Source organism: Monodon monoceros, unplaced genomic scaffold (assembly GCF_005190385.1).
Source record: "Monodon monoceros isolate NGI ecotype Baffin Bay Population unplaced genomic scaffold, NGI_Narwhal_1 Super_Scaffold_13, whole genome shotgun sequence".
Taxonomy (NCBI): domain Eukaryota; kingdom Metazoa; phylum Chordata; class Mammalia; order Artiodactyla; family Monodontidae; genus Monodon; species Monodon monoceros.
Window position 1 is genome coordinate 71423730 of NW_021703769.1, and position 16874 is coordinate 71440603.

General features: G+C 58.0%; 3 protein-coding genes across 6 annotated transcripts in view; 2 read left to right on the forward strand and 1 right to left on the reverse strand.

Moving 5' to 3' along the window:
- The first annotated feature begins 1314 nt into the window (after positions 1–1314).
- Positions 1315–7983, forward strand: TGFB1I1 (transforming growth factor beta 1 induced transcript 1). Of its 3 annotated transcripts, XM_029222370.1 has the most exons (11): positions 1315–1333; positions 2671–2771; positions 2895–2947; positions 3042–3184; positions 3341–3428; positions 3545–3650; positions 3768–3962; positions 4760–4933; positions 5203–5284; positions 5585–5733; positions 5971–7983. In XM_029222370.1, exons 1-11 carry the CDS (start codon positions 1321–1323, stop codon positions 6235–6237), a joined length of 1371 nt encoding a protein of 456 aa, XP_029078203.1. In that variant the 5' UTR covers positions 1315–1320; the 3' UTR covers positions 6238–7983. The 3 variants fall into 3 exon arrangements, with proteins under 3 accessions (XP_029078203.1, XP_029078201.1, XP_029078202.1); XM_029222368.1 differs by having other exon boundaries at positions 5203–5733; XM_029222369.1 differs by lacking the exon at positions 1315–1333 and adding an exon at positions 2124–2201 and having other exon boundaries at positions 5203–5733.
- Positions 7984–9662: 1679 nt separating this feature from the next.
- On the forward strand, positions 9663–16551 carry SLC5A2 (solute carrier family 5 member 2). The gene is made up of 14 exons (XM_029220884.1): positions 9663–10055; positions 10591–10662; positions 10739–10843; positions 11734–11898; positions 12209–12314; positions 13022–13102; positions 13254–13483; positions 13795–13930; positions 14168–14275; positions 14402–14552; positions 14674–14842; positions 14918–15133; positions 15894–16023; positions 16098–16551. Exons 1-14 carry the CDS (start codon positions 9930–9932, stop codon positions 16322–16324), a joined length of 2022 nt encoding a protein of 673 aa, XP_029076717.1. The 5' UTR covers positions 9663–9929; the 3' UTR covers positions 16325–16551.
- CUNH16orf58 (chromosome unknown C16orf58 homolog) overlaps positions 16223–16874 on the reverse strand; it is a 14584-nt gene continuing 13932 nt past the window's right edge. Inside the window, exon 13 of one of the 2 annotated variants that reach the window (XM_029220878.1) lies at positions 16223–16716. In XM_029220878.1, coding sequence (XP_029076711.1) covers positions 16619–16716 — 98 coding nt within the window. In that variant the 3' untranslated portion in view covers positions 16223–16618. The remainder of the gene's footprint in view (positions 16717–16874) is intronic. The other variant, XR_003793189.1, reaches the window with a different exon arrangement.

Sequence of the window (16874 nt, forward strand, 5' to 3'; positions counted from 1 at the left end):
TAAATATTTATATAAGGATCTATTCATTTCTCTCTCTGGCTTTTTTTTTTTTTTCTTTTGTGACACGCGGCATATGGGATCTGCATGCAGTATCTTAGTTCCCTGACCAGGGATCCAACCCATGCCCTCTGCAGTGGAAGCATGGAGTCCTAACCACTGGACTGCCAGGGAAGTCCGCAGAGAGCTTTATAAAAATACTGATGCCTGGGCCCTTTCTGACTGAATTGGACTGAGGGGAGGGTGACTTGGGCATCAGTATTTTGAAAAATGCTCCCAGGTTCTGATTTACTGCTGGGTTGAGGAACCCCCTGCCCCCATTCCAGTGCTCACATCTGGACTCAGGTCTGGGTTGAGACCCACAGTCCAGTGGCTGCAGCCACACCTGTTGTGTCTGTCCACACCTATCTCTAGAGTTTCTCGTTTCCGACTTGATTTCTCAGGGTCTCAGTCCAGGGAAGGCCTCTTGTTCCTTTGTGGCTGGAGTCTGTGTCTTGCTTTCTTTGCTATGTTCAGCAGTATCTTGGGAAAGGGCTCTTTTGGGACAGGTCTGGCTCATCTCAGTGCTGGGGACGGCTGGCTGGGGCTGGCTGCCTGGGAGTGTTTCCCCTGAGTCTATGTGGGGCTCGGGCCTTGGTTTCTGTTTACCTGTGTCTGTATATCCGTTTCCAACACTATGGCTTAGAGTCTGTGGGTGGGTTCATTGTGTGTCTCTGTCTCTGAGAGATTTCTTTGTATCTAGTTTGCGTGCCCTTTGGGATCTCTGTTTATGTCATTGTCACGGTCTCTAAGGGAAGGTCTCTGAACCTGGGATCTGACTGACCCTTAGAACATCACTCCCACCTCCAACCCCAAGACTCTGTCTGGAGCAGGCTCCCAGGAACAGCCTGGGTGGGAGAGGAGCTCTGTCTAGGACTCAGGGTGCTAGTTTTGGGGTGGCGGTGGGCTTGGGGACCTCAGTCTGTGTCTAAGGGTCTCCCGGGCAGAGGATCCCCAGCTTAGTCTGCAAGAGCCACTTTCTTACTTTGGCTCTGGCCGCCGGGGGCTCCCTGCAGCTGAGGCCAAGGCTGGGGTGTGGCCGTCTCCGCAGCAAGCAAGCAGGCTGGGCCTGAGTGGGCCGGGGCCCGGGGCCCTCCCTCCCTTTCAGGCCCCCACCCCGGGTTCTCCCGTTCATTGCCCCCCCCCCAGCCCTATCCCAGCGGGTCCCGGCTTCCTTACATGGTCACGGCTGGGCCTCCAGCTCCCGGACGTCCCCCCGCCCCCCGCCCCCACCGGACACGGCCCCCGCCCTGCTCGCCCCGCGCGGTCTGCCCGCGCCCCGTCATGGAGGACCTGGGTGAGTGGGGCCCGGGTCCCCTTGTCCCCAGTCCCTCCCCATCGCCTGGACCCGCTTCCCCATCCTGGCGCCCCCTTCGCACTCCCGGCATCTCTCCATCCCTGCCTCCTGTCTTCTCGCTTCTGGTCTCTGCCGGCGCCTCCTTTCCGACTCCACGTCCCCCTTCCTGCCTCTCCCTTCCTGCCTTTGCCAGACTGGCTGCTCCCTCCCTTCTTCCCTCGCTCCACTCCTCCATCACTGGCTGCGGACGGATGGGCAGGGAGGCGCAGCGCCTGTCGGCGTCTGGGCTCAGGAGCTCTGGGAAGGGAGGAGTTAAAGGCACCTTGGGTCCAGGGACTGGGAAAGTAGACGGGAAGGGAGAATATGACATCAAGTTCTGGAGAAGAAAATGGGCTTGCCCTAGGGTTTTGGGAATGAAAGAGTTAAGGGCCCTTAAGTATGGTAGGGGTCAGGTCCTTGGGGCAGAAAGTATAATAGATGAGTGCCAAGATGCCAGGGAGAGGTTAAGTGTTCTACCAAGGCGCTCAGAGATGCGGAGTAAAGGGTCAGGGACTTCTAAATTCTGGAAGGTAATGAGTTCAAAGGATTCGGATCTGGGGATGCAGGCCTGGGGGGCAGGGGAGGGGGCGGCGTGTGTGTGTGTGTGTGTGTGTATCTATCTGTCTGTCGGTCTTGGGGCAGGAAGGCGCACCCAGGCATCTCATCCTCCCTGTCTGTTAGAACTGGGACTGGAAGGCTGTGCCCTTCGTGGGAGAGAAAATGTTCCAGCACCCTGCAGTAGGGGGTGCTGCTCAGCTGGGGTAACGCGCACTGGTACGGTGAAGAATAAGCCAATCAGAAAGCAGGTCCCAGCGGACTCACCAATGAGGTGCATAGGGTGGAGCCCAGTGGCGTCTGGAGGTGGGCCAGGGCTGGGAGGGGTCTCTTTAGGTGTAGGGGGTGTGGCAGAAAGAACATCCAATCAGAAAGCTGGTGTCAGGCATACAGCCAATTGAGCAATTTGGGGTGAAGCCAAATTTGGCTCCAGTAAAAAGCCGCTTTTGACTGCATTACGGAAGATTCGGAGAATAAAAGAATCAGGTAGCTGAATTTGTATATGAATCTCAGGATGAGCCATGTGGGATGTTCTGATCATAAATAGTCCTTGCTGCCCTTCCACATCTCTGCCTTCGTCTGGCTTTGTGTTTCTTCTGATTCTTGACCTCTGCTCCTAATACTGGCTTCCATCTTCCTCAAACACTGTCCACTTAGAACACTTGTTCTCTGATCTCTTAAGGCCCTGTCTCTGCCTTAACCTTGACCTCCCAACCTCTCACCCTGACGGCCTCTCCCTGCAGATGCCCTGCTCTCTGACCTGGAGACCACAACCTCTCACATGCCAAGGTCAGGGGCTCTAAAAGAGCGGCCCCCAGAGCCCCTCACGTCTCCTCTGACACAGGTGAGATCAGATGCTGGGGACTGCGGCAACAACTAGGGCCAGGTTTGGCAGGGGCAAAGGGAATCTAGGCCTGAGTGGGTACGGTACAGGCCTATCATCCCACACATATGTCCTTCTCTATAGATGGGGTCCGGGGAATCTTCAGGAGCCTCTGGGGACAAGGATCATCTGTACAGGTGAGGGGGCTGGGTACTGGGGGATGGGGGAGCCCATTGAGACTCAGTCTTGTATTCCCCACCCCTGAACCCAGGCCCCCACCCTGTTTCCCAGCACGGTATGCAAGCCTCGGTCCCCGAAGCCTGCGGCCCCTGCAGCCCCTCCATTCTCTTCTTCCTGTGGTGTCTTGGGCACGGGTCTCTGTGAGCTAGACCGGTTGCTTCAGGAACTTAACGCTACTCAGTTCAACATCACAGGTACCAGGGTAACTGGGGCAGGGCTTGATGTGATGGGGGGCAGGGCAGGGCAGACACTAAGTGGGTATAGCCTTCCCAGAGTAGCAGCTAAAGCCTTAACTGGGAAGGAGGCTAGAGCATGGCCCCATGTCCAGTGCCCTTCTATCCTCTCTGCAGATGAAATAATGTCTCAGTTCCCATCTAGCAAGGAGACTGCAGGAGAGCAGAAGGAGGACCAATCTGAGGACAAGAGAAGGCCCAGCCTGTGAGTTTGGCATAGTTGGCAGGGCTGGGAGAGGGGTGATCAGTCCTGGATGCCTGAGTTACAGGAGGAAGCGTTACTCTGGGGCTCTAAGCTGACACAAGTTGTGTTCTTCACAGCCCTCCCAGTCCATCCCCTGTTCTCCCAAAGCCTTCGGCCACCTCAGCCACCCTGGAGCTAGATAGGCTGATGGCCTCACTCTCTGACTTCCGTGTCCAGAATCATGTGAGTCACTCAGGGAGTGAGGGGTGGGCCAGTGCGGATTTGTGGCTCTCAACACATTTTAGACCCTCCCACATCTGCTGCCTTGCTGACTCAACTCTCCTGTCCTCTCTGCTGCAGCTTCCGGCCTCTGGGCCAACCCAGCCACCAGTGCCAAGCTCCGTGAATGAGGGCTCCCCCTCCCCACCAGGGCCCGCTGGCAAAGGCAGCCTAGACACCATGCTGGGGCTGCTTCAGTCTGACCTCAGCCGCCGAGGCGTTCCCACCCAAGCCAAGGGCCTCTGTGGCTCCTGCAATAAACCCATTGCTGGGCAAGTAAGTGGAGCCCTGCGAATAAGGGAGTAGAGACCCACAGACCCATCTTTACTGAGAGCCAGTGGGTATTATTGTTGTTCATATTTTACGGATGAGGAAACTGAAGCTCCAAGTCACATAGCAAGTAAGTGGCAGAGTAAGAATTCCAATCCAGTTATTATTTATTCTGGTCCTACTGTGTGCCAGGCTCTACGCTAGCTCCTTTACAAACCCCCATCTCAATTAATCTCCACAAAAGCCTCATTGGCTCCACCCACCTGTCTGGTTCGGGAGCTCCGGTCCTTGGCTTATTACTGAGCAGATGTTACTGGCAACGGTGCCCAGTGGTTGACCTAGTTCCTCCTGCTAGATAAAGCACCCTACCACCATCCTAGAATTTCCAATCTCAGCAAAGCAGGGTGGCATTATGACTTTCGTGGGCCCTAAGCACTTTCACCTTCATGGGCCCCTTCTTCCATTAATAAAATATATTAAAAATTGCATTTTATGACTGTTGGTATAAAGATGAATATATTAGTATTATATATGAAGTCATTCTTCTCCTAGCTCATTTTTTCTTCTAATTTTAAAAGAAACTACAACATTTTTGTGGGTTCCTAAAGTATGCTGGGCCCTAGGCACTGTGCTGGAAGACGGGTTGAGTCTCCATCACTTACAGACTGAGTGACTTGAACGTTAGATTCTTCATCCTGATTGCTCAGAGATAAGATTCGAAAAGTGCTATGCAAACCTTGACTCACTGGGCACATGGCAGCCCGAGGGCCACTCTGACCCGGGCCTCACCCCCCAACTCGCAGGTGGTGACAGCGCTCGGCCGTGCTTGGCACCCTGAGCACTTCGTTTGCGGTGGCTGTTCCACAGCCCTGGGAGGCAGCAGCTTCTTCGAGAAGGATGGAGCTCCCTTCTGTCCCGAGTGCTACTTCGAGCGCTTCTCCCCGCGATGTGGCCTCTGCAATCAACCCATCCGACACGTGAGCCCCGCCTCTGTCTCACCCAAGGCTCCTGTGGGATGGGCCTCATCCACTTACACTTCTCCCATTCCCATGCCCACCCCAGCCCCGTCCCTCGTTCTTGTCCACGGCTCTTTAGACTTCGCCCTCTCTCTTTGATTCCCAAGTTCCTGCTTAGGTCTCCCACACCTTACACTCGTACTTCAACCCACTCACCTAGGTTCAGGGCGGAAGAGGGAGGGGAGTAGAAATTGAGGGCCACACTGAGTGTTCCCTTTTATTCCTCGCAGAAGATGGTTACTGCCTTGGGCACCCACTGGCACCCGGAGCATTTCTGCTGCGTCAGTTGTGGGGAGCCCTTCGGAGATGAGGGTGAGAGCTTGACTCCCACCTTGAAAGCCGCGGGTCCGCTTGACATCCCGCCCTGCTCTCTTTGGGCCAGCGCACTACGACCTCCGAAGTCCTCGGGGCCGCGAATTTTCTCCTGCTCTCTCCTGGCCCCAACCTGTCCCACCTGTGTGTTCCCATCCCATCCGTTCCCGCTCTGCTTCCGCCCCAGACCCCATCCCTCTCGGCCTACCGCCTCCCCGGGCCCCATAGCCTCAGATTTTGTGGGGCTCCTGGTGCCACCGCGCACTCTTTTCCTTCCTCCTACTCGGTTCCCGCTCCTAGGTTTCCACGAGCGGGAGGGCCGCCCCTACTGCCGCCGAGACTTCCTGCAGCTCTTCGCCCCGCGCTGCCAGGGCTGCCAAGGCCCCATTCTGGATAACTACATCTCGGCGCTCAGCGCACTCTGGCACCCAGACTGTTTTGTCTGCAGGGTGCGTGGCTGGGGGGCGGGGCCTGGGAGGGACAGGCCAGCGCGGGGCGGGGCTAGGAGCCTGGGGCGGGCGATTATTCAGAGCAGGGTCCTGGGGAGGCGAGACTTCGCCTTTGAGGGCAGTGCGAGGGGCTGCGGGGGGGTCTTGGGACTGGGGTCGGGTTATTCAGCTCGTAGGGCAAGTTATTTCGTCTGGAGATCGGCGCTGACCCATCCTTTCTCGGTTGCCCTTCCCCAGGAATGCTTCGCGCCCTTCTCGGGAGGCAGCTTTTTTGAGCACGAGGGCCGTCCGCTGTGCGAGAACCATTTCCACGCGCGGCGCGGGTCGCTGTGCGCCACGTGTGGCCTCCCGGTGACCGGCCGATGCGTGTCGGCCCTGGGCCGCCGCTTCCATCCGGACCACTTCACCTGCACCTTCTGCCTGCGCCCGCTCACCAAGGGCTCCTTCCAGGAGCGCGCGGGCAAGCCCTACTGCCAGCCCTGCTTCCTCAAGCTCTTCGGCTGACCGCCTGCCGGGCTCGCCCCTTTGGGAGAGCGCGACCCCCCAAACCTCGCCCTTCCCGAAAAGACCGGGCTCTCCAGACCCCAAGGCCTTGCTCTTAGAGCGTGGGGCTCCCCCAGCCCAGCTCCGTGAGGCCCCACCCACTGGAGGGATAGGCCCCGAAGGTACTGTACGTTCTCCATGGGCGAGTTCAGAAAAAGCCCCGCAGATCCTAAGGCCACGCGCCCCACGAAGTGGGTCGTACACTGGCAAGCGATCCCGCGTGAGCCCTTCACTTTATTCCCAGCCTTCAGGGAGCCCCCCGACTGGAGGAGGGCCCTTGCAATAACCACGAATCCAAGGCCAGGCCAGGATGTCCCTCTCCCCGCCCCTCACTGCTCAGTGCACTTTTTTCTACCTACATAAACACACATTCCACGTCACACAGGTGCTGTGTCTCTGCGCGGGAGTGCCTCGCGTTGCGACGCCCCGCCCCTTATACTGTCTCGGGCTGTGATGCGTGATGCGTTCTAGGCCACCGCCCTGTGGCGGGAGCCGGACCTTCAGACTCAGCCCTTGCAGGCTGCCCTTCATCTGTCAGATGCGCCTGAGGAAAAGCTGGCCACCTGCGCAGGATTGTACAGACGGTGACAAGCCGGGACGGGAGCTCAAGCAGGACCCACCAAACCTTCCCGTCCCCAACCCCCCATCCTTCATTTCCTTATATCCTCGAAATAAGCACTTAATCTGTACCCCTCCCACTCCCTTCCACCTTGCCACCTTGGCTGGTTTCCAGATTTTTCCCCCTCCTTAAAAGACCCTCAGAGATGGGGCTCCATTCAAGTGCCAATTTGTGCCCACCCTTTGGATCTGGGCATTAAATTACAGCTTCCCTCATACGGGTATTGACTCATAACAGCTCCGCTAGGCAGAGGATGACACTTGGGGTGGTCAGGGCAGTGACTGAGGGAAGCGCTGGGGGCTGTAAGAGCCAGAAGGAGGCTTCTAACTCAGATTGGAAGTCAAGGAGGGCTTCCTGGAGGAGGTGACACCTGAGCCTAGCCCCAGCAGAGAAGGGTGGGGCCAGGGGTTCTTAAGTATGGAGAAGTTCAGGCTCCATCTGAATCCCTAAGCCCCAGAGGCCTCTCTAAGCCTGGTACCTTAGACTCTGAAGTTCCCTAGGGAGGGGGCCTGGACTCCTGGGTCCTAACTACAGGGACCTTTGAGGCTGGAAACAATGGATTATCAGAGGCCCTTCCAGCTCAAGGAGGAGCTAACAGCCAAGGAGAACATGTGTGGGCAAGAGACAAAGGTGAGGTTCTCTGTCTTGGCCTCGGGCAGAACCCCCAGATCCTTTCCTCTCTGAGGCTCCACCCCCTGGGTCTTCCTAGGCCTCCTGCTCTTCCTCTTCCACAAATTCTTCCTGGGGAATGCTTTCCATCCCTTGGCTTGTAACCACCACCAAGTCTTGAGCCATTCATTTACCAAGTGTTTACTGAGCACGTGCTGTCCTAGGCTCCATGCCAGGTGCTGGGGAGACCATAGGGAACATGTTCCTTGGCCTCACAGTCTAGTAGGGGAGACAGAGGAAAAACAAACACAGTGACAAGCATGATGAAGTAATGGGGACTTCCTTGATGGCCTAGGTAAAGCTGGCCCTTCCCTCTAGTTTCCACCCACAGCACCTCCCTAGTCCCTCACTTATCACTATTGCAAATAAGTGTTTGTTTGTTGCTTGTTTATTTCTGAAATGAAGGCAAGCTCCTGGGAGTTTGTTTGTCAGATGACATGTTTGTTTTGCCGACCGTTATCTGTCCAGCGTCTAGGATGCTGTCTAGTATGTGGTAAGTGCTCCATAAATGTTTGCTAATGAAGGAAGGAATGAGGAAGGAAGGAAAGGAGCGAAGGCTAGAAGGAAAAAATAGAGAACTAAGTTAGTGAAGGTGGGGAAGGGAGTACTTGAACCAGATTATCAGAGAAGGCCTCTGTGAATATGTACATTGAGACTTTGAAGGTTGAGGAAAGAGGCAGCCAGGCAAAGAGCCTGAGGAGAGCATCCCAGGCAGAGGAAACAGCAAGTGCAAAGGCCAGGCGGTAGGAAAGAGCTTGGCACATTGGAAGAAAGAAAAGAAGGCCAGTGTGGTTGATTAGAGTGAGCAAGGGAGAGAGTAGTTGGAGATGAGGTCAAAGAGGAATTAGGTGCCACATCACGAAGGGCTTTGCAGGACCCCGCGAGGACACATAGATTTGATTTTAAGTGCCCATAACCCCAACGTGTCCTCTGATGCTTGCCCCTGGACTTCTCCCAGGCCCTTCAAATTCATCACCCACTGAAGCAGACACTGTGGGTGCCCTGCCCATATCCACCTGGCCCACCTGGGAAGTCGTATGCAGACACTTCCCAGACACTCGGTCTCCCCAACTGCTCCCTGAGTTTCTGTCTAAGGGTGCTCTCTGGAGGAGGGCCTGGGGTGGGTGGGGGAGGTTCCGTAACCTCCAGCCAGTTAGAGACAGGGATTGGTGAATGAATACTCCAATTTTCTGGCCCCTTGGGGGTCAGTTCTGAGGTGAGTTCTCCACAGTGTCTCAGAGGGTCCCCACTGGGATTGTCACAGTGGTAACCTTTCGATCAACACATGCTTTATTGGCTTTTCTCCTTTCTTTGTCTCTCTTCTCCACTCCTTACTGGGATCGGCTCCCCAGTACAGTCATTGCACCCCAGTTCTCATCGTAGAGTCTGCTTTTGAAGGGACCAAAATGAAGGCATTCCTTAAATAACTCATCACATTCCCCTAAAATATTGTTCTCCGTTCCCCATCTCCAGCATGAACCCAGTTCCCAAAATCAGACATCCAAGTCTGGTCAGTTCTTCTAGAAAGGCAGAGGTATGGATATTTATCCAGCCTCTCCCTTCTTGCATCCAGCCCTGTGCTGAGCAATGGGACTCCAGGGATGAATCAGATCATTTCCTGCTCTTGAGGAGTCTTTGGTCAACTGGGGAGACAGACCTGGACCCAGGCAAGGTCCATGCAATGTGCTCAGAACTGTGTCAGCAAAGTCCAAGAAGTTTTTCCCAAAGAGATGCCATGGGCTGGGCACTAAAGGCTAAGTAGGAGCTGACCATTTGAGAGGCAGGGAGGCATTCTAGGCAGAAGGCACAGCTTATACAAAAGTTTGAGGGTATGAGAATACAGGGGCTGGGTTGGGCAAGGGAATGGGAAGGAAATATGATTTCACTCTGGGTTTGGTATGGAGGAGCAAGGGGAAGGGTGGGCAGGGGTCGGGGCATCAGGCTGAGAAGCTGCTGCCTCCTCCTGGGTGTGATGGGGAGCTATGGAGGCTTCCTAAGCAGGGGAGTGACACTGTCAGATTTGGGTTTGAAAATGATCCCTCTGGGTTAGTCAGAATCAGGGGGCTGGCTCAGCCGGGATCCCTATGTCAAAGCTGAAGGGTAAGTATTTTTAAAGGGTGAAAGAAGTGATTTTGAGCCTGGAGCTCTGGGGAAGGGGTGGGGGCTAAGGCCCAGGAAGGGGAGTGCTCTTGAATTTGAAAGCGTCCAGCTCCGCAGGACCAGCCTGCAGCCTCGCTGAGAACTGATTCAGCTAAACAAAGCCAGGGAGGGGGGACTTGTCGGCTCATTGCCCCAGGGGTAACCATTAATCCTTCCCTGGGGGGAATCCAGGGGCTGGTGCCCTGAAGGGCAGATTCTGGGCAGAATGGAGGAACACACAGAGGCAGGCTCAGCACCAGGGCTGGGGGAACAGAGGGCCCTAATTGACAACCCTGCCGACATCCTGGTCATTGCGGCTTATTTCCTGCTGGTCATTGGTGTCGGCTTGTGGGTGAGAAGTTGGGGGATGCTGCTGGGGGCCCACTTTTGGAGCCTGGGGGAAAAGTCTCGGACAGTCCTGATGTGTGGTAGGGGAAGGATGCCTGGATCTTTGAGGGAGAAACCCGGGGTGGGGGGCAAGTAAGTTTTTTGCTAGCCCCAGGGTGGCCCAGCCCACACTCATGCATGCCTTGTCTGTCCACCTTTGGATTGGACTAGTTGAGGGGTTGGTGGATCTTCATCGGGACAGCATTCTAAATGAGACGTCTTCTACATAATGGTTGGCTGACCAGAAACCCAAATCCAGGGTCCCCAGGAAAGTGCGGCTGAATGCAGCCACACTCAGGCTTGGGGAACCGGACCCTACATTAGGGTCTGGGTAGATCTGGGTGCCTGGGAGGAGGCTGGGGGTGCAGGTATGAACCGTCAGGGGAGCCGTGCGCTGGTTAATCTTCAGCCTGAAACAAGGCCGAGGAATGTGTTGAGGAGGCTAATGAGGTCCAAAGATGTGCCCCAAACCCAGGCCTCTCCCCACTCCCGTCCCCCAGTCCATGTGCAGAACCAACAGAGGCACCGTTGGCGGCTACTTCCTGGCGGGACGAAGCATGGCGTGGTGGCCGGTGAGAGAGACTGGGCTATGGAGTGGGTGGAGGCCTAAGGGAGCAGCCTGGCTCACCCCAACTTCTGGCCACCCAGGTCGGGGCCTCTCTCTTCGCCAGCAACATCGGCAGTGGCCATTTCGTGGGCCTGGCAGGGACGGGCGCGGCAAGTGGCCTGGCTGTGGCTGGATTTGAGTGGAATGTGAGCACCCCGTTTTGCCAATAACCCCCACCTCCCCGTGGGAACCCCTGGAAAGGTCACACCTGGAGAGGCTCCAGGTGGGAGAGGTGGGGATGTGAGACCAGAGGTGGGACTTCCCAGCTGTGAGGTGGGGTTGGGCTTCGAGGGAGGCTCACACAGCCAGCTTGGAGGCAGAGGCATGTGGGAGATACCACGTTCAGGGCAGGGGTAGGCCCTGCTCCTGACTCGCTATTGCTATGTGAGCGTGGACCAGCCACGCCCTCTGTGGCCTTGATTTTACTCCTCTCTGAAGTGGGATGAACAGTCTCAAGGATAGTGAAGTGCTTCTTCTGATGCTCTCTGAATCTGTGGCCTGTGAGGTTCACTAGGCTAAATGAAAGCCCCTTGCAGAAGGGGGCAGGAGACGAAGCTCTGGGACTGAGGCTCACCTTGGAGGGTCAGCAAAATCAGGGATTTGAGCTCAGGGCTTCCTGGAGGAGGAGGCCTCTGAGCTGAGCCTTGAGGGACAGAAGGTTTGGGTGGGTGGAGAGGAGAGGGAAGGCAGAAGTTGGGGGTCAGCCTGAGGGTTCTGTGCTTGGATTCAGGTGTGTGTGTGTTGTGGGGGACGAGGAGGATAGGGATCATCTTGGGAGGGATGGCCAGGGGTCACGGCCTGGCCGGGCAAGAAGGGCTCTAGTTAAGGGCCCAACAAAGTATCAAGACCTTGTCCCTAATGACCAGGGCCCAGGAACATCTGCATCTGTGTCCTCTGGGCCCCTCCTGCAACGTTGCCTTGGAGTAGCACTTTTCACCAAGAGAAGAAGGTTCCTCAGACCCATCAGGGGCGAGGACGCACTCATGGCAGGATCTCCCACAGGGAGTGACCCTCAGCTGTCGCGCTGTGCCCACAGGCGCTGTTCGTGGTGCTGCTACTTGGCTGGCTCTTCGTGCCCGTTTACCTGACCGCGGGCGTCATTACGATGCCGCAGTACCTGCGAAAGCGCTTTGGCGGCCGTCGAATCCGCCTCTACTTGTCCGTGCTCTCGCTTTTTCTGTACATCTTCACCAAGATTTCGGTGCGCATGCGCGGGGAGCTGGTCGAGACCCTGGTAGGGTGGGATCACCCAGTGGAGGTCTCTGGAAAGCCCTGGATGGGGCGGGACCAAGGAGCAATGGCTGTAAGAACCGTGATGGAGGCAGGGCCTGGAAGGAATAGGCTTCTGGGGCGACAACCATAGTGAGAGGTACCTGGGAAGACCAGGGCATCAAAAAACGAGGGAACCTTCGAGGTGTGGCCACGTAGGGTCGTGATCTGGGTAGGAAGTGGACCTGGGTCCCCACCCTGGCCCCTGTGTCCTGACCTGTGCGCTTGCTCCTCCCCCCAAGGTGGATATGTTCTCCGGGGCAGTATTCATTCAACAGGCTCTGGGATGGAATATCTATGCCTCCGTCATCGCGCTTCTGGGCATCACCATGATCTACACTGTGACAGGTGGCAGGTGGCAGGGGCTTAGGGAAGGGAGCGTGGATCTGTGGGCAGGGCTTAGGGGAGTCACCAAAGGAAAGCGGGCTGGAGAAGTTCTTAAGTGTGATGTGATCCAAGCAGGAGAAGGACCTAAATCTTTGGAAAGCAAACTACTCCCCCCCCCTCCACGTTCCTTGGATTTGGTCTGGAAGTTCAGAGATCTGAGCCCGTCCTGGGCCTGGGCAAAAAGGAAAATTTAACAGCTCTTGAACACCTGGGAAGGGAGAGCCGACTTGGCCAGACTCTAAAGCTCACCAAACCCTGTGCAGGTTGGAGGATTCTGGGGTGGTGCCCGAGGCCTGACGCTGGAGCAGCGTGGGTGGGGCCTGGTACCAAGGCCGGCTTGAGGGGCCCGTCCCTTCGAATGGGATGAGAATCGGACCTTAGAGAATCACCTCCTCCTATCACACAGAAGAGAAAACTGGGGCTGAGAGGAGGGCCTGTAGTGGAAGTCCTGCATGTGGGCACCTGGCATTAGTGGAGCCTAAAACTCAGCCCCACTGTGCTCACGCAGCCCTGCCTCCTGATGCCGGAGTGCGTGAGCCCAGGGAATGGGCCATCCTTTTGAAATTTGCCCTCCAGGAAAGGGGAGCCCTTTTCCAATTCGCACAAAGACACTGTATGTACTAGTGGCAGCCTGTCTGGGCTGTCTCCACTGACCCAAGCCATTGCAGGAGGGCTGGCAGCGCTGATGTACACGGATACGGTGCAGACCTTCGTCATTCTCGCGGGGGCCTTCGTCCTCATGGGTTACGGTAGGGGCTCAGCCGATGGGGGAGGGGCGCAGAGGTCACAGTTCGCAGATCTCTCCACCTGGGAGCAGGGACATCGCGCGTCTGCGGCATGTGGGTCCTAGGGAGGGCCTTGTCGCGGGCACCATGTCCCCTAACTGCTTTGCCCTCACAGCCTTCCACGAGGTGGGCGGGTATTCGGGGCTTTTCGACAAATACCTGGGGGCAATGACGTCCCTGACGGTGTCCGAGGATCCGGCGGTGGGCAACATCTCCAGCTCCTGCTATCTACCCCGGCCCGACTCCTACCATCTGCTCCGGGACCCTGTGACGGGGGACCTGCCGTGGCCTGCGCTGCTTCTGGGGCTTACCATTGTCTCAAGCTGGTACTGGTGCAGCGACCAGGTGCGGGGTCAGGGCCTGCGCGGCGAGCGAGGCTGGGGCAGAACTGGAACCGCGGTGGGCGGAGCTGAGATGGGTGGAGCCTGAACCCATCTGGGAAGCCAGGTGGAAGGCGTGGTCCGAGGGAGCGGGAAGCCCGCCAGTTAGAGCTAAACCAGATGGAGCCGGATCCGAGTCAGGGTCTGCGCTTGGAGCTGAATTGCCCGCTTCGATGGGCCAGCCGCGGGGTCTGGATTAGAGCGGCGAGTTGAGGCAAGGCGGGAGGGGCGGGTACCCGGGACTGGACGCAGGTAGTTGAACGCCCCTCGTCGCAGGTCATAGTGCAGCGCTGTCTGGCTGGGAAAAACCTGACCCACATCAAGGCGGGCTGCATCCTGTGCGGCTACTTGAAGCTGATGCCCATGTTCCTCATGGTCATGCCGGGCATGATCAGCCGCATTCTTTACCCGGGTAACGTCTGCAACCCCACCCCGACCGAGTGTCCTATGCCCCATCCAGCCCCTTTCTTGTGCAAAGATAGGGGTGCCTGTCTCCCATTTCCGTTCCCGTCCAAAGATCTGGGCCACCCAGTCCCACCTCCCACCCGGGGCGCCCATCTCTCCTCCACTGGGATTCCCCGTCCCCACTTCTGGGATCCGAAGGTTCAGACCCGGTGCCGCCATAGCCGCGTCGTGCCCTTTCCCGCAGACGAGGTGGCGTGCGTGGTGCCAGAGGTGTGTAAGCGCGTGTGTGGCACCGAGGTGGGGTGCTCCAACATCGCCTACCCGCGGCTCGTCGTGAAGCTCATGCCCAACGGTGAGGGCGGGCCCCCAGGTTGCCCCGCTGCCCACAGGCGCCAGTGGGAGGAGTCACCCCTCGCCCAGCCCGCACCCTCCCGGGACCCCCTCGTGGCCCCAGACTCACGGCTCCGTCGGCCCGCAGGTCTGCGCGGACTCATGCTGGCGGTCATGCTGGCCGCGCTCATGTCCTCGCTGGCCTCGATCTTTAACAGCAGCAGCACGCTTTTCACCATGGACATCTACACGCGCCTGCGGCCCCGCGCGGGCGACCGCGAGTTGCTGCTAGTAGGACGGTGGGCCTGGGTTTTCCATCTCCTGCCCCACGAATCAGCCCCGGGTGGGGGCAGGGAGCACTCGTAGGGACAGGGGGAGACGGGGTCCTGGGTGAAACCACCTGATGGCCGTCCACCGCAGGCTCTGGGTGGTTTTCATCGTGGCCGTGTCGGTGGCCTGGCTTCCCGTGGTGCAGGCGGCGCAGGGCGGGCAACTCTTTGATTACATCCAGTCGGTCTCCAGCTACCTGGCGCCGCCGGTGTCGGCCGTCTTCGTGCTGGCGCTCTTCGTGCCCCGCGTCAATGAGAAGGTGAGTGTGTGTGCTCATTGGGAGCTCGGGGCCGGACTTGGAAACCCGAGGCTGATGCGCTCTCTGGCCTCGCAGGGCGCCTTCTGGGGACTGATCGGGGGCCTGCTGATGGGTCTGGCACGCCTGGTTCCCGAGTTCTCCTTTGGCTCGGGCAGCTGCGTGCGCCCCTCGGCGTGCCCCGCGCTCCTCTGCCGCGTGCACTACCTCTACTTCGCCATCGTGCTCTTCGTCTGCTCCGGCCTCCTCACCCTCGTGGTCTCGCTGTGCACACCGCCCATCCCGCGCAAGCACGTAAGTGCGGGCCTCTGGACCGGGCAACAAACGTGGGCCGCTGTGGGCCCTCTCCACCAGCAGTCGGCCAGCCTGCTTCCCAGAACTCCCAGTGGGTAGCACCTGAATTTCTATACCAAGGCTTGGTGAGGGCAGGCTGAGAGTCCAGTCTGAAGCTTCATTTGCAAAGCAAGTACAATGTTTTTATTTAAATCACATTTATTTGAGGTGCTTTGGAGGTGGCTTGAAGAAGGCTGTAGGGGAGGTTAAAGCCCCCCAGAGTCTTGGCCTGATTGGTGGGGGAGAGGGACAGAGTACTACCCTGAAAGCCCCAACAGGGTTTGGTCTTGTGCTGTGGCAAGGCAGGTGGCCCAGGGCAGAGCTGACTGGGGGAAGGACAAAAGAAGTGGGCCCAGAAGGATGGGCAGGAACCCACAGGTGGAATAGGGGAAAGGCAGCAGGAGGGAACCCTGTGAGCAAACACCCACAGGAAGGAACACTGTTAGCAGGGCTGTAAGACTAAAGTACTACAATCGTGAGTGTAGACAGGGTGATGAAGCAGAGGGCTGAGCAGGGCCAACAGCTTTAAACACCCAGCTGAGGAGCTTGGGTTTAGCCTGAGGGCAAAGGGCAGCCATGGAAGGTCATCCTGGAGTGAGCCTGGGTGGGTGTGCAGGCTGGACCGAGGGAGGTGAGGGAGTGCCGGTGTGGATGGGGGACCTCCAGGTTCGGGGTGGGGGAACGGCACTCCCACTTGGTCCCTGCTCCCACCCTTCCCCAGCTCCACCGCCTGGTTTTCAGTCTCCGGTACAGCAAGGAGGAGCGCGAGGACCTGGATGCTGAGGAGCTAGAAGGTCCAACCTCAGCCCCTGTACAGAACGGGCGCCCTGAGCACGCGGTGGAGATGGAGGGTAAGGCACTGCCCGGGGAGTTGGGGTGGGGGAGCTGGGGGGCAGACTAACTGTACGGCTGCAATTTCTCCCAGAGCCCCCGTCCCCAGCACCAGGCCTGTTCCGCCAGTGCCTGCTCTGGTTCTGTGGAATGAGCAGGGATGGGGCAGGCAGTCCCCCACGCCCTACCCAGGAGGAGACGGCTGCCGCAGCCAGGCGACTGGAGGACATCAGTGAGGACCCAAGCTGGGCCCGAGTCGTCAACCTCAATGCCCTGCTCATGATGGCCGTGGCCACGTTCCTCTGGGGCTTTTATGCCTGAGGTCAACTGTGTCGGATGCCATGAGCCACAGCCTTGCAGCAAGTGGGGGTGGGGAGCCTGCAGTGGTGAGAAGGGCCTGGGGCAGGAGAGTGCGGGGGAAGGCCCTGGTACCCCTTCTCTCCACCTTGTCTCTGCCTGGGGCCCAGTCCATCTGATTGGTAGTCACTTCCTTGGCCAAATGGCCACATCGGTGCCCCTAAGCAAAAATAAAGCTGCCTTTCCCAGGTCCTGCTGTGGCCAAAGTGTCCTTGCTCCAGGCTCCTGTCCTGGGACCTGGGCCTCTGGCTGGGCTGCTCACAAGAGCTTCTTTTCTGGACACAGGAGCCATGTGGCCCTCCACTCATCCACCTCTAGCTGGTGATTCTCAGTCCTCCAGCCCGCATCCTGCAGTCCTGGGGATAGCGCATAGGGATACTGCTGGGGAGGAGACTCTGGGCTGACCGTGGGGAGAGGGCATAGGGATACTGCTGGGGAGGAGACTCTGGGCTGACCGTGGGGAGAGGGCATAGGGATACTGCTGGGGAGGAGACTCTGGGCTGACCGTGGGGAG

Excerpts from the sequence above, each read along its gene's own strand:
- TGFB1I1 (XM_029222368.1), top strand. Across the intron at positions 2,772-2,894 it reads TCACGTCTCCTCTGACACAG|ATGGGGTCCGGGGAATCTTC; the intron begins GTGAGATCAGAT and ends CCTTCTCTATAG. Across the intron at positions 3,185-3,340 it reads TACTCAGTTCAACATCACAG|ATGAAATAATGTCTCAGTTC; the intron begins GTACCAGGGTAA and ends TCCTCTCTGCAG.
- SLC5A2 (XM_029220884.1), top strand. The coding sequence starts at position 9,930 with ATGGAGGAACACACAGAGGCAGGCTCAGCACCAGGGCTGGGGGAACAG. Across the intron at positions 11,899-12,208 it reads ACATCTTCACCAAGATTTCG|GTGGATATGTTCTCCGGGGC; the intron begins GTGCGCATGCGC and ends CCTCCCCCCAAG. Across the intron at positions 13,103-13,253 it reads CTTCGTCCTCATGGGTTACG|CCTTCCACGAGGTGGGCGGG; the intron begins GTAGGGGCTCAG and ends TTGCCCTCACAG.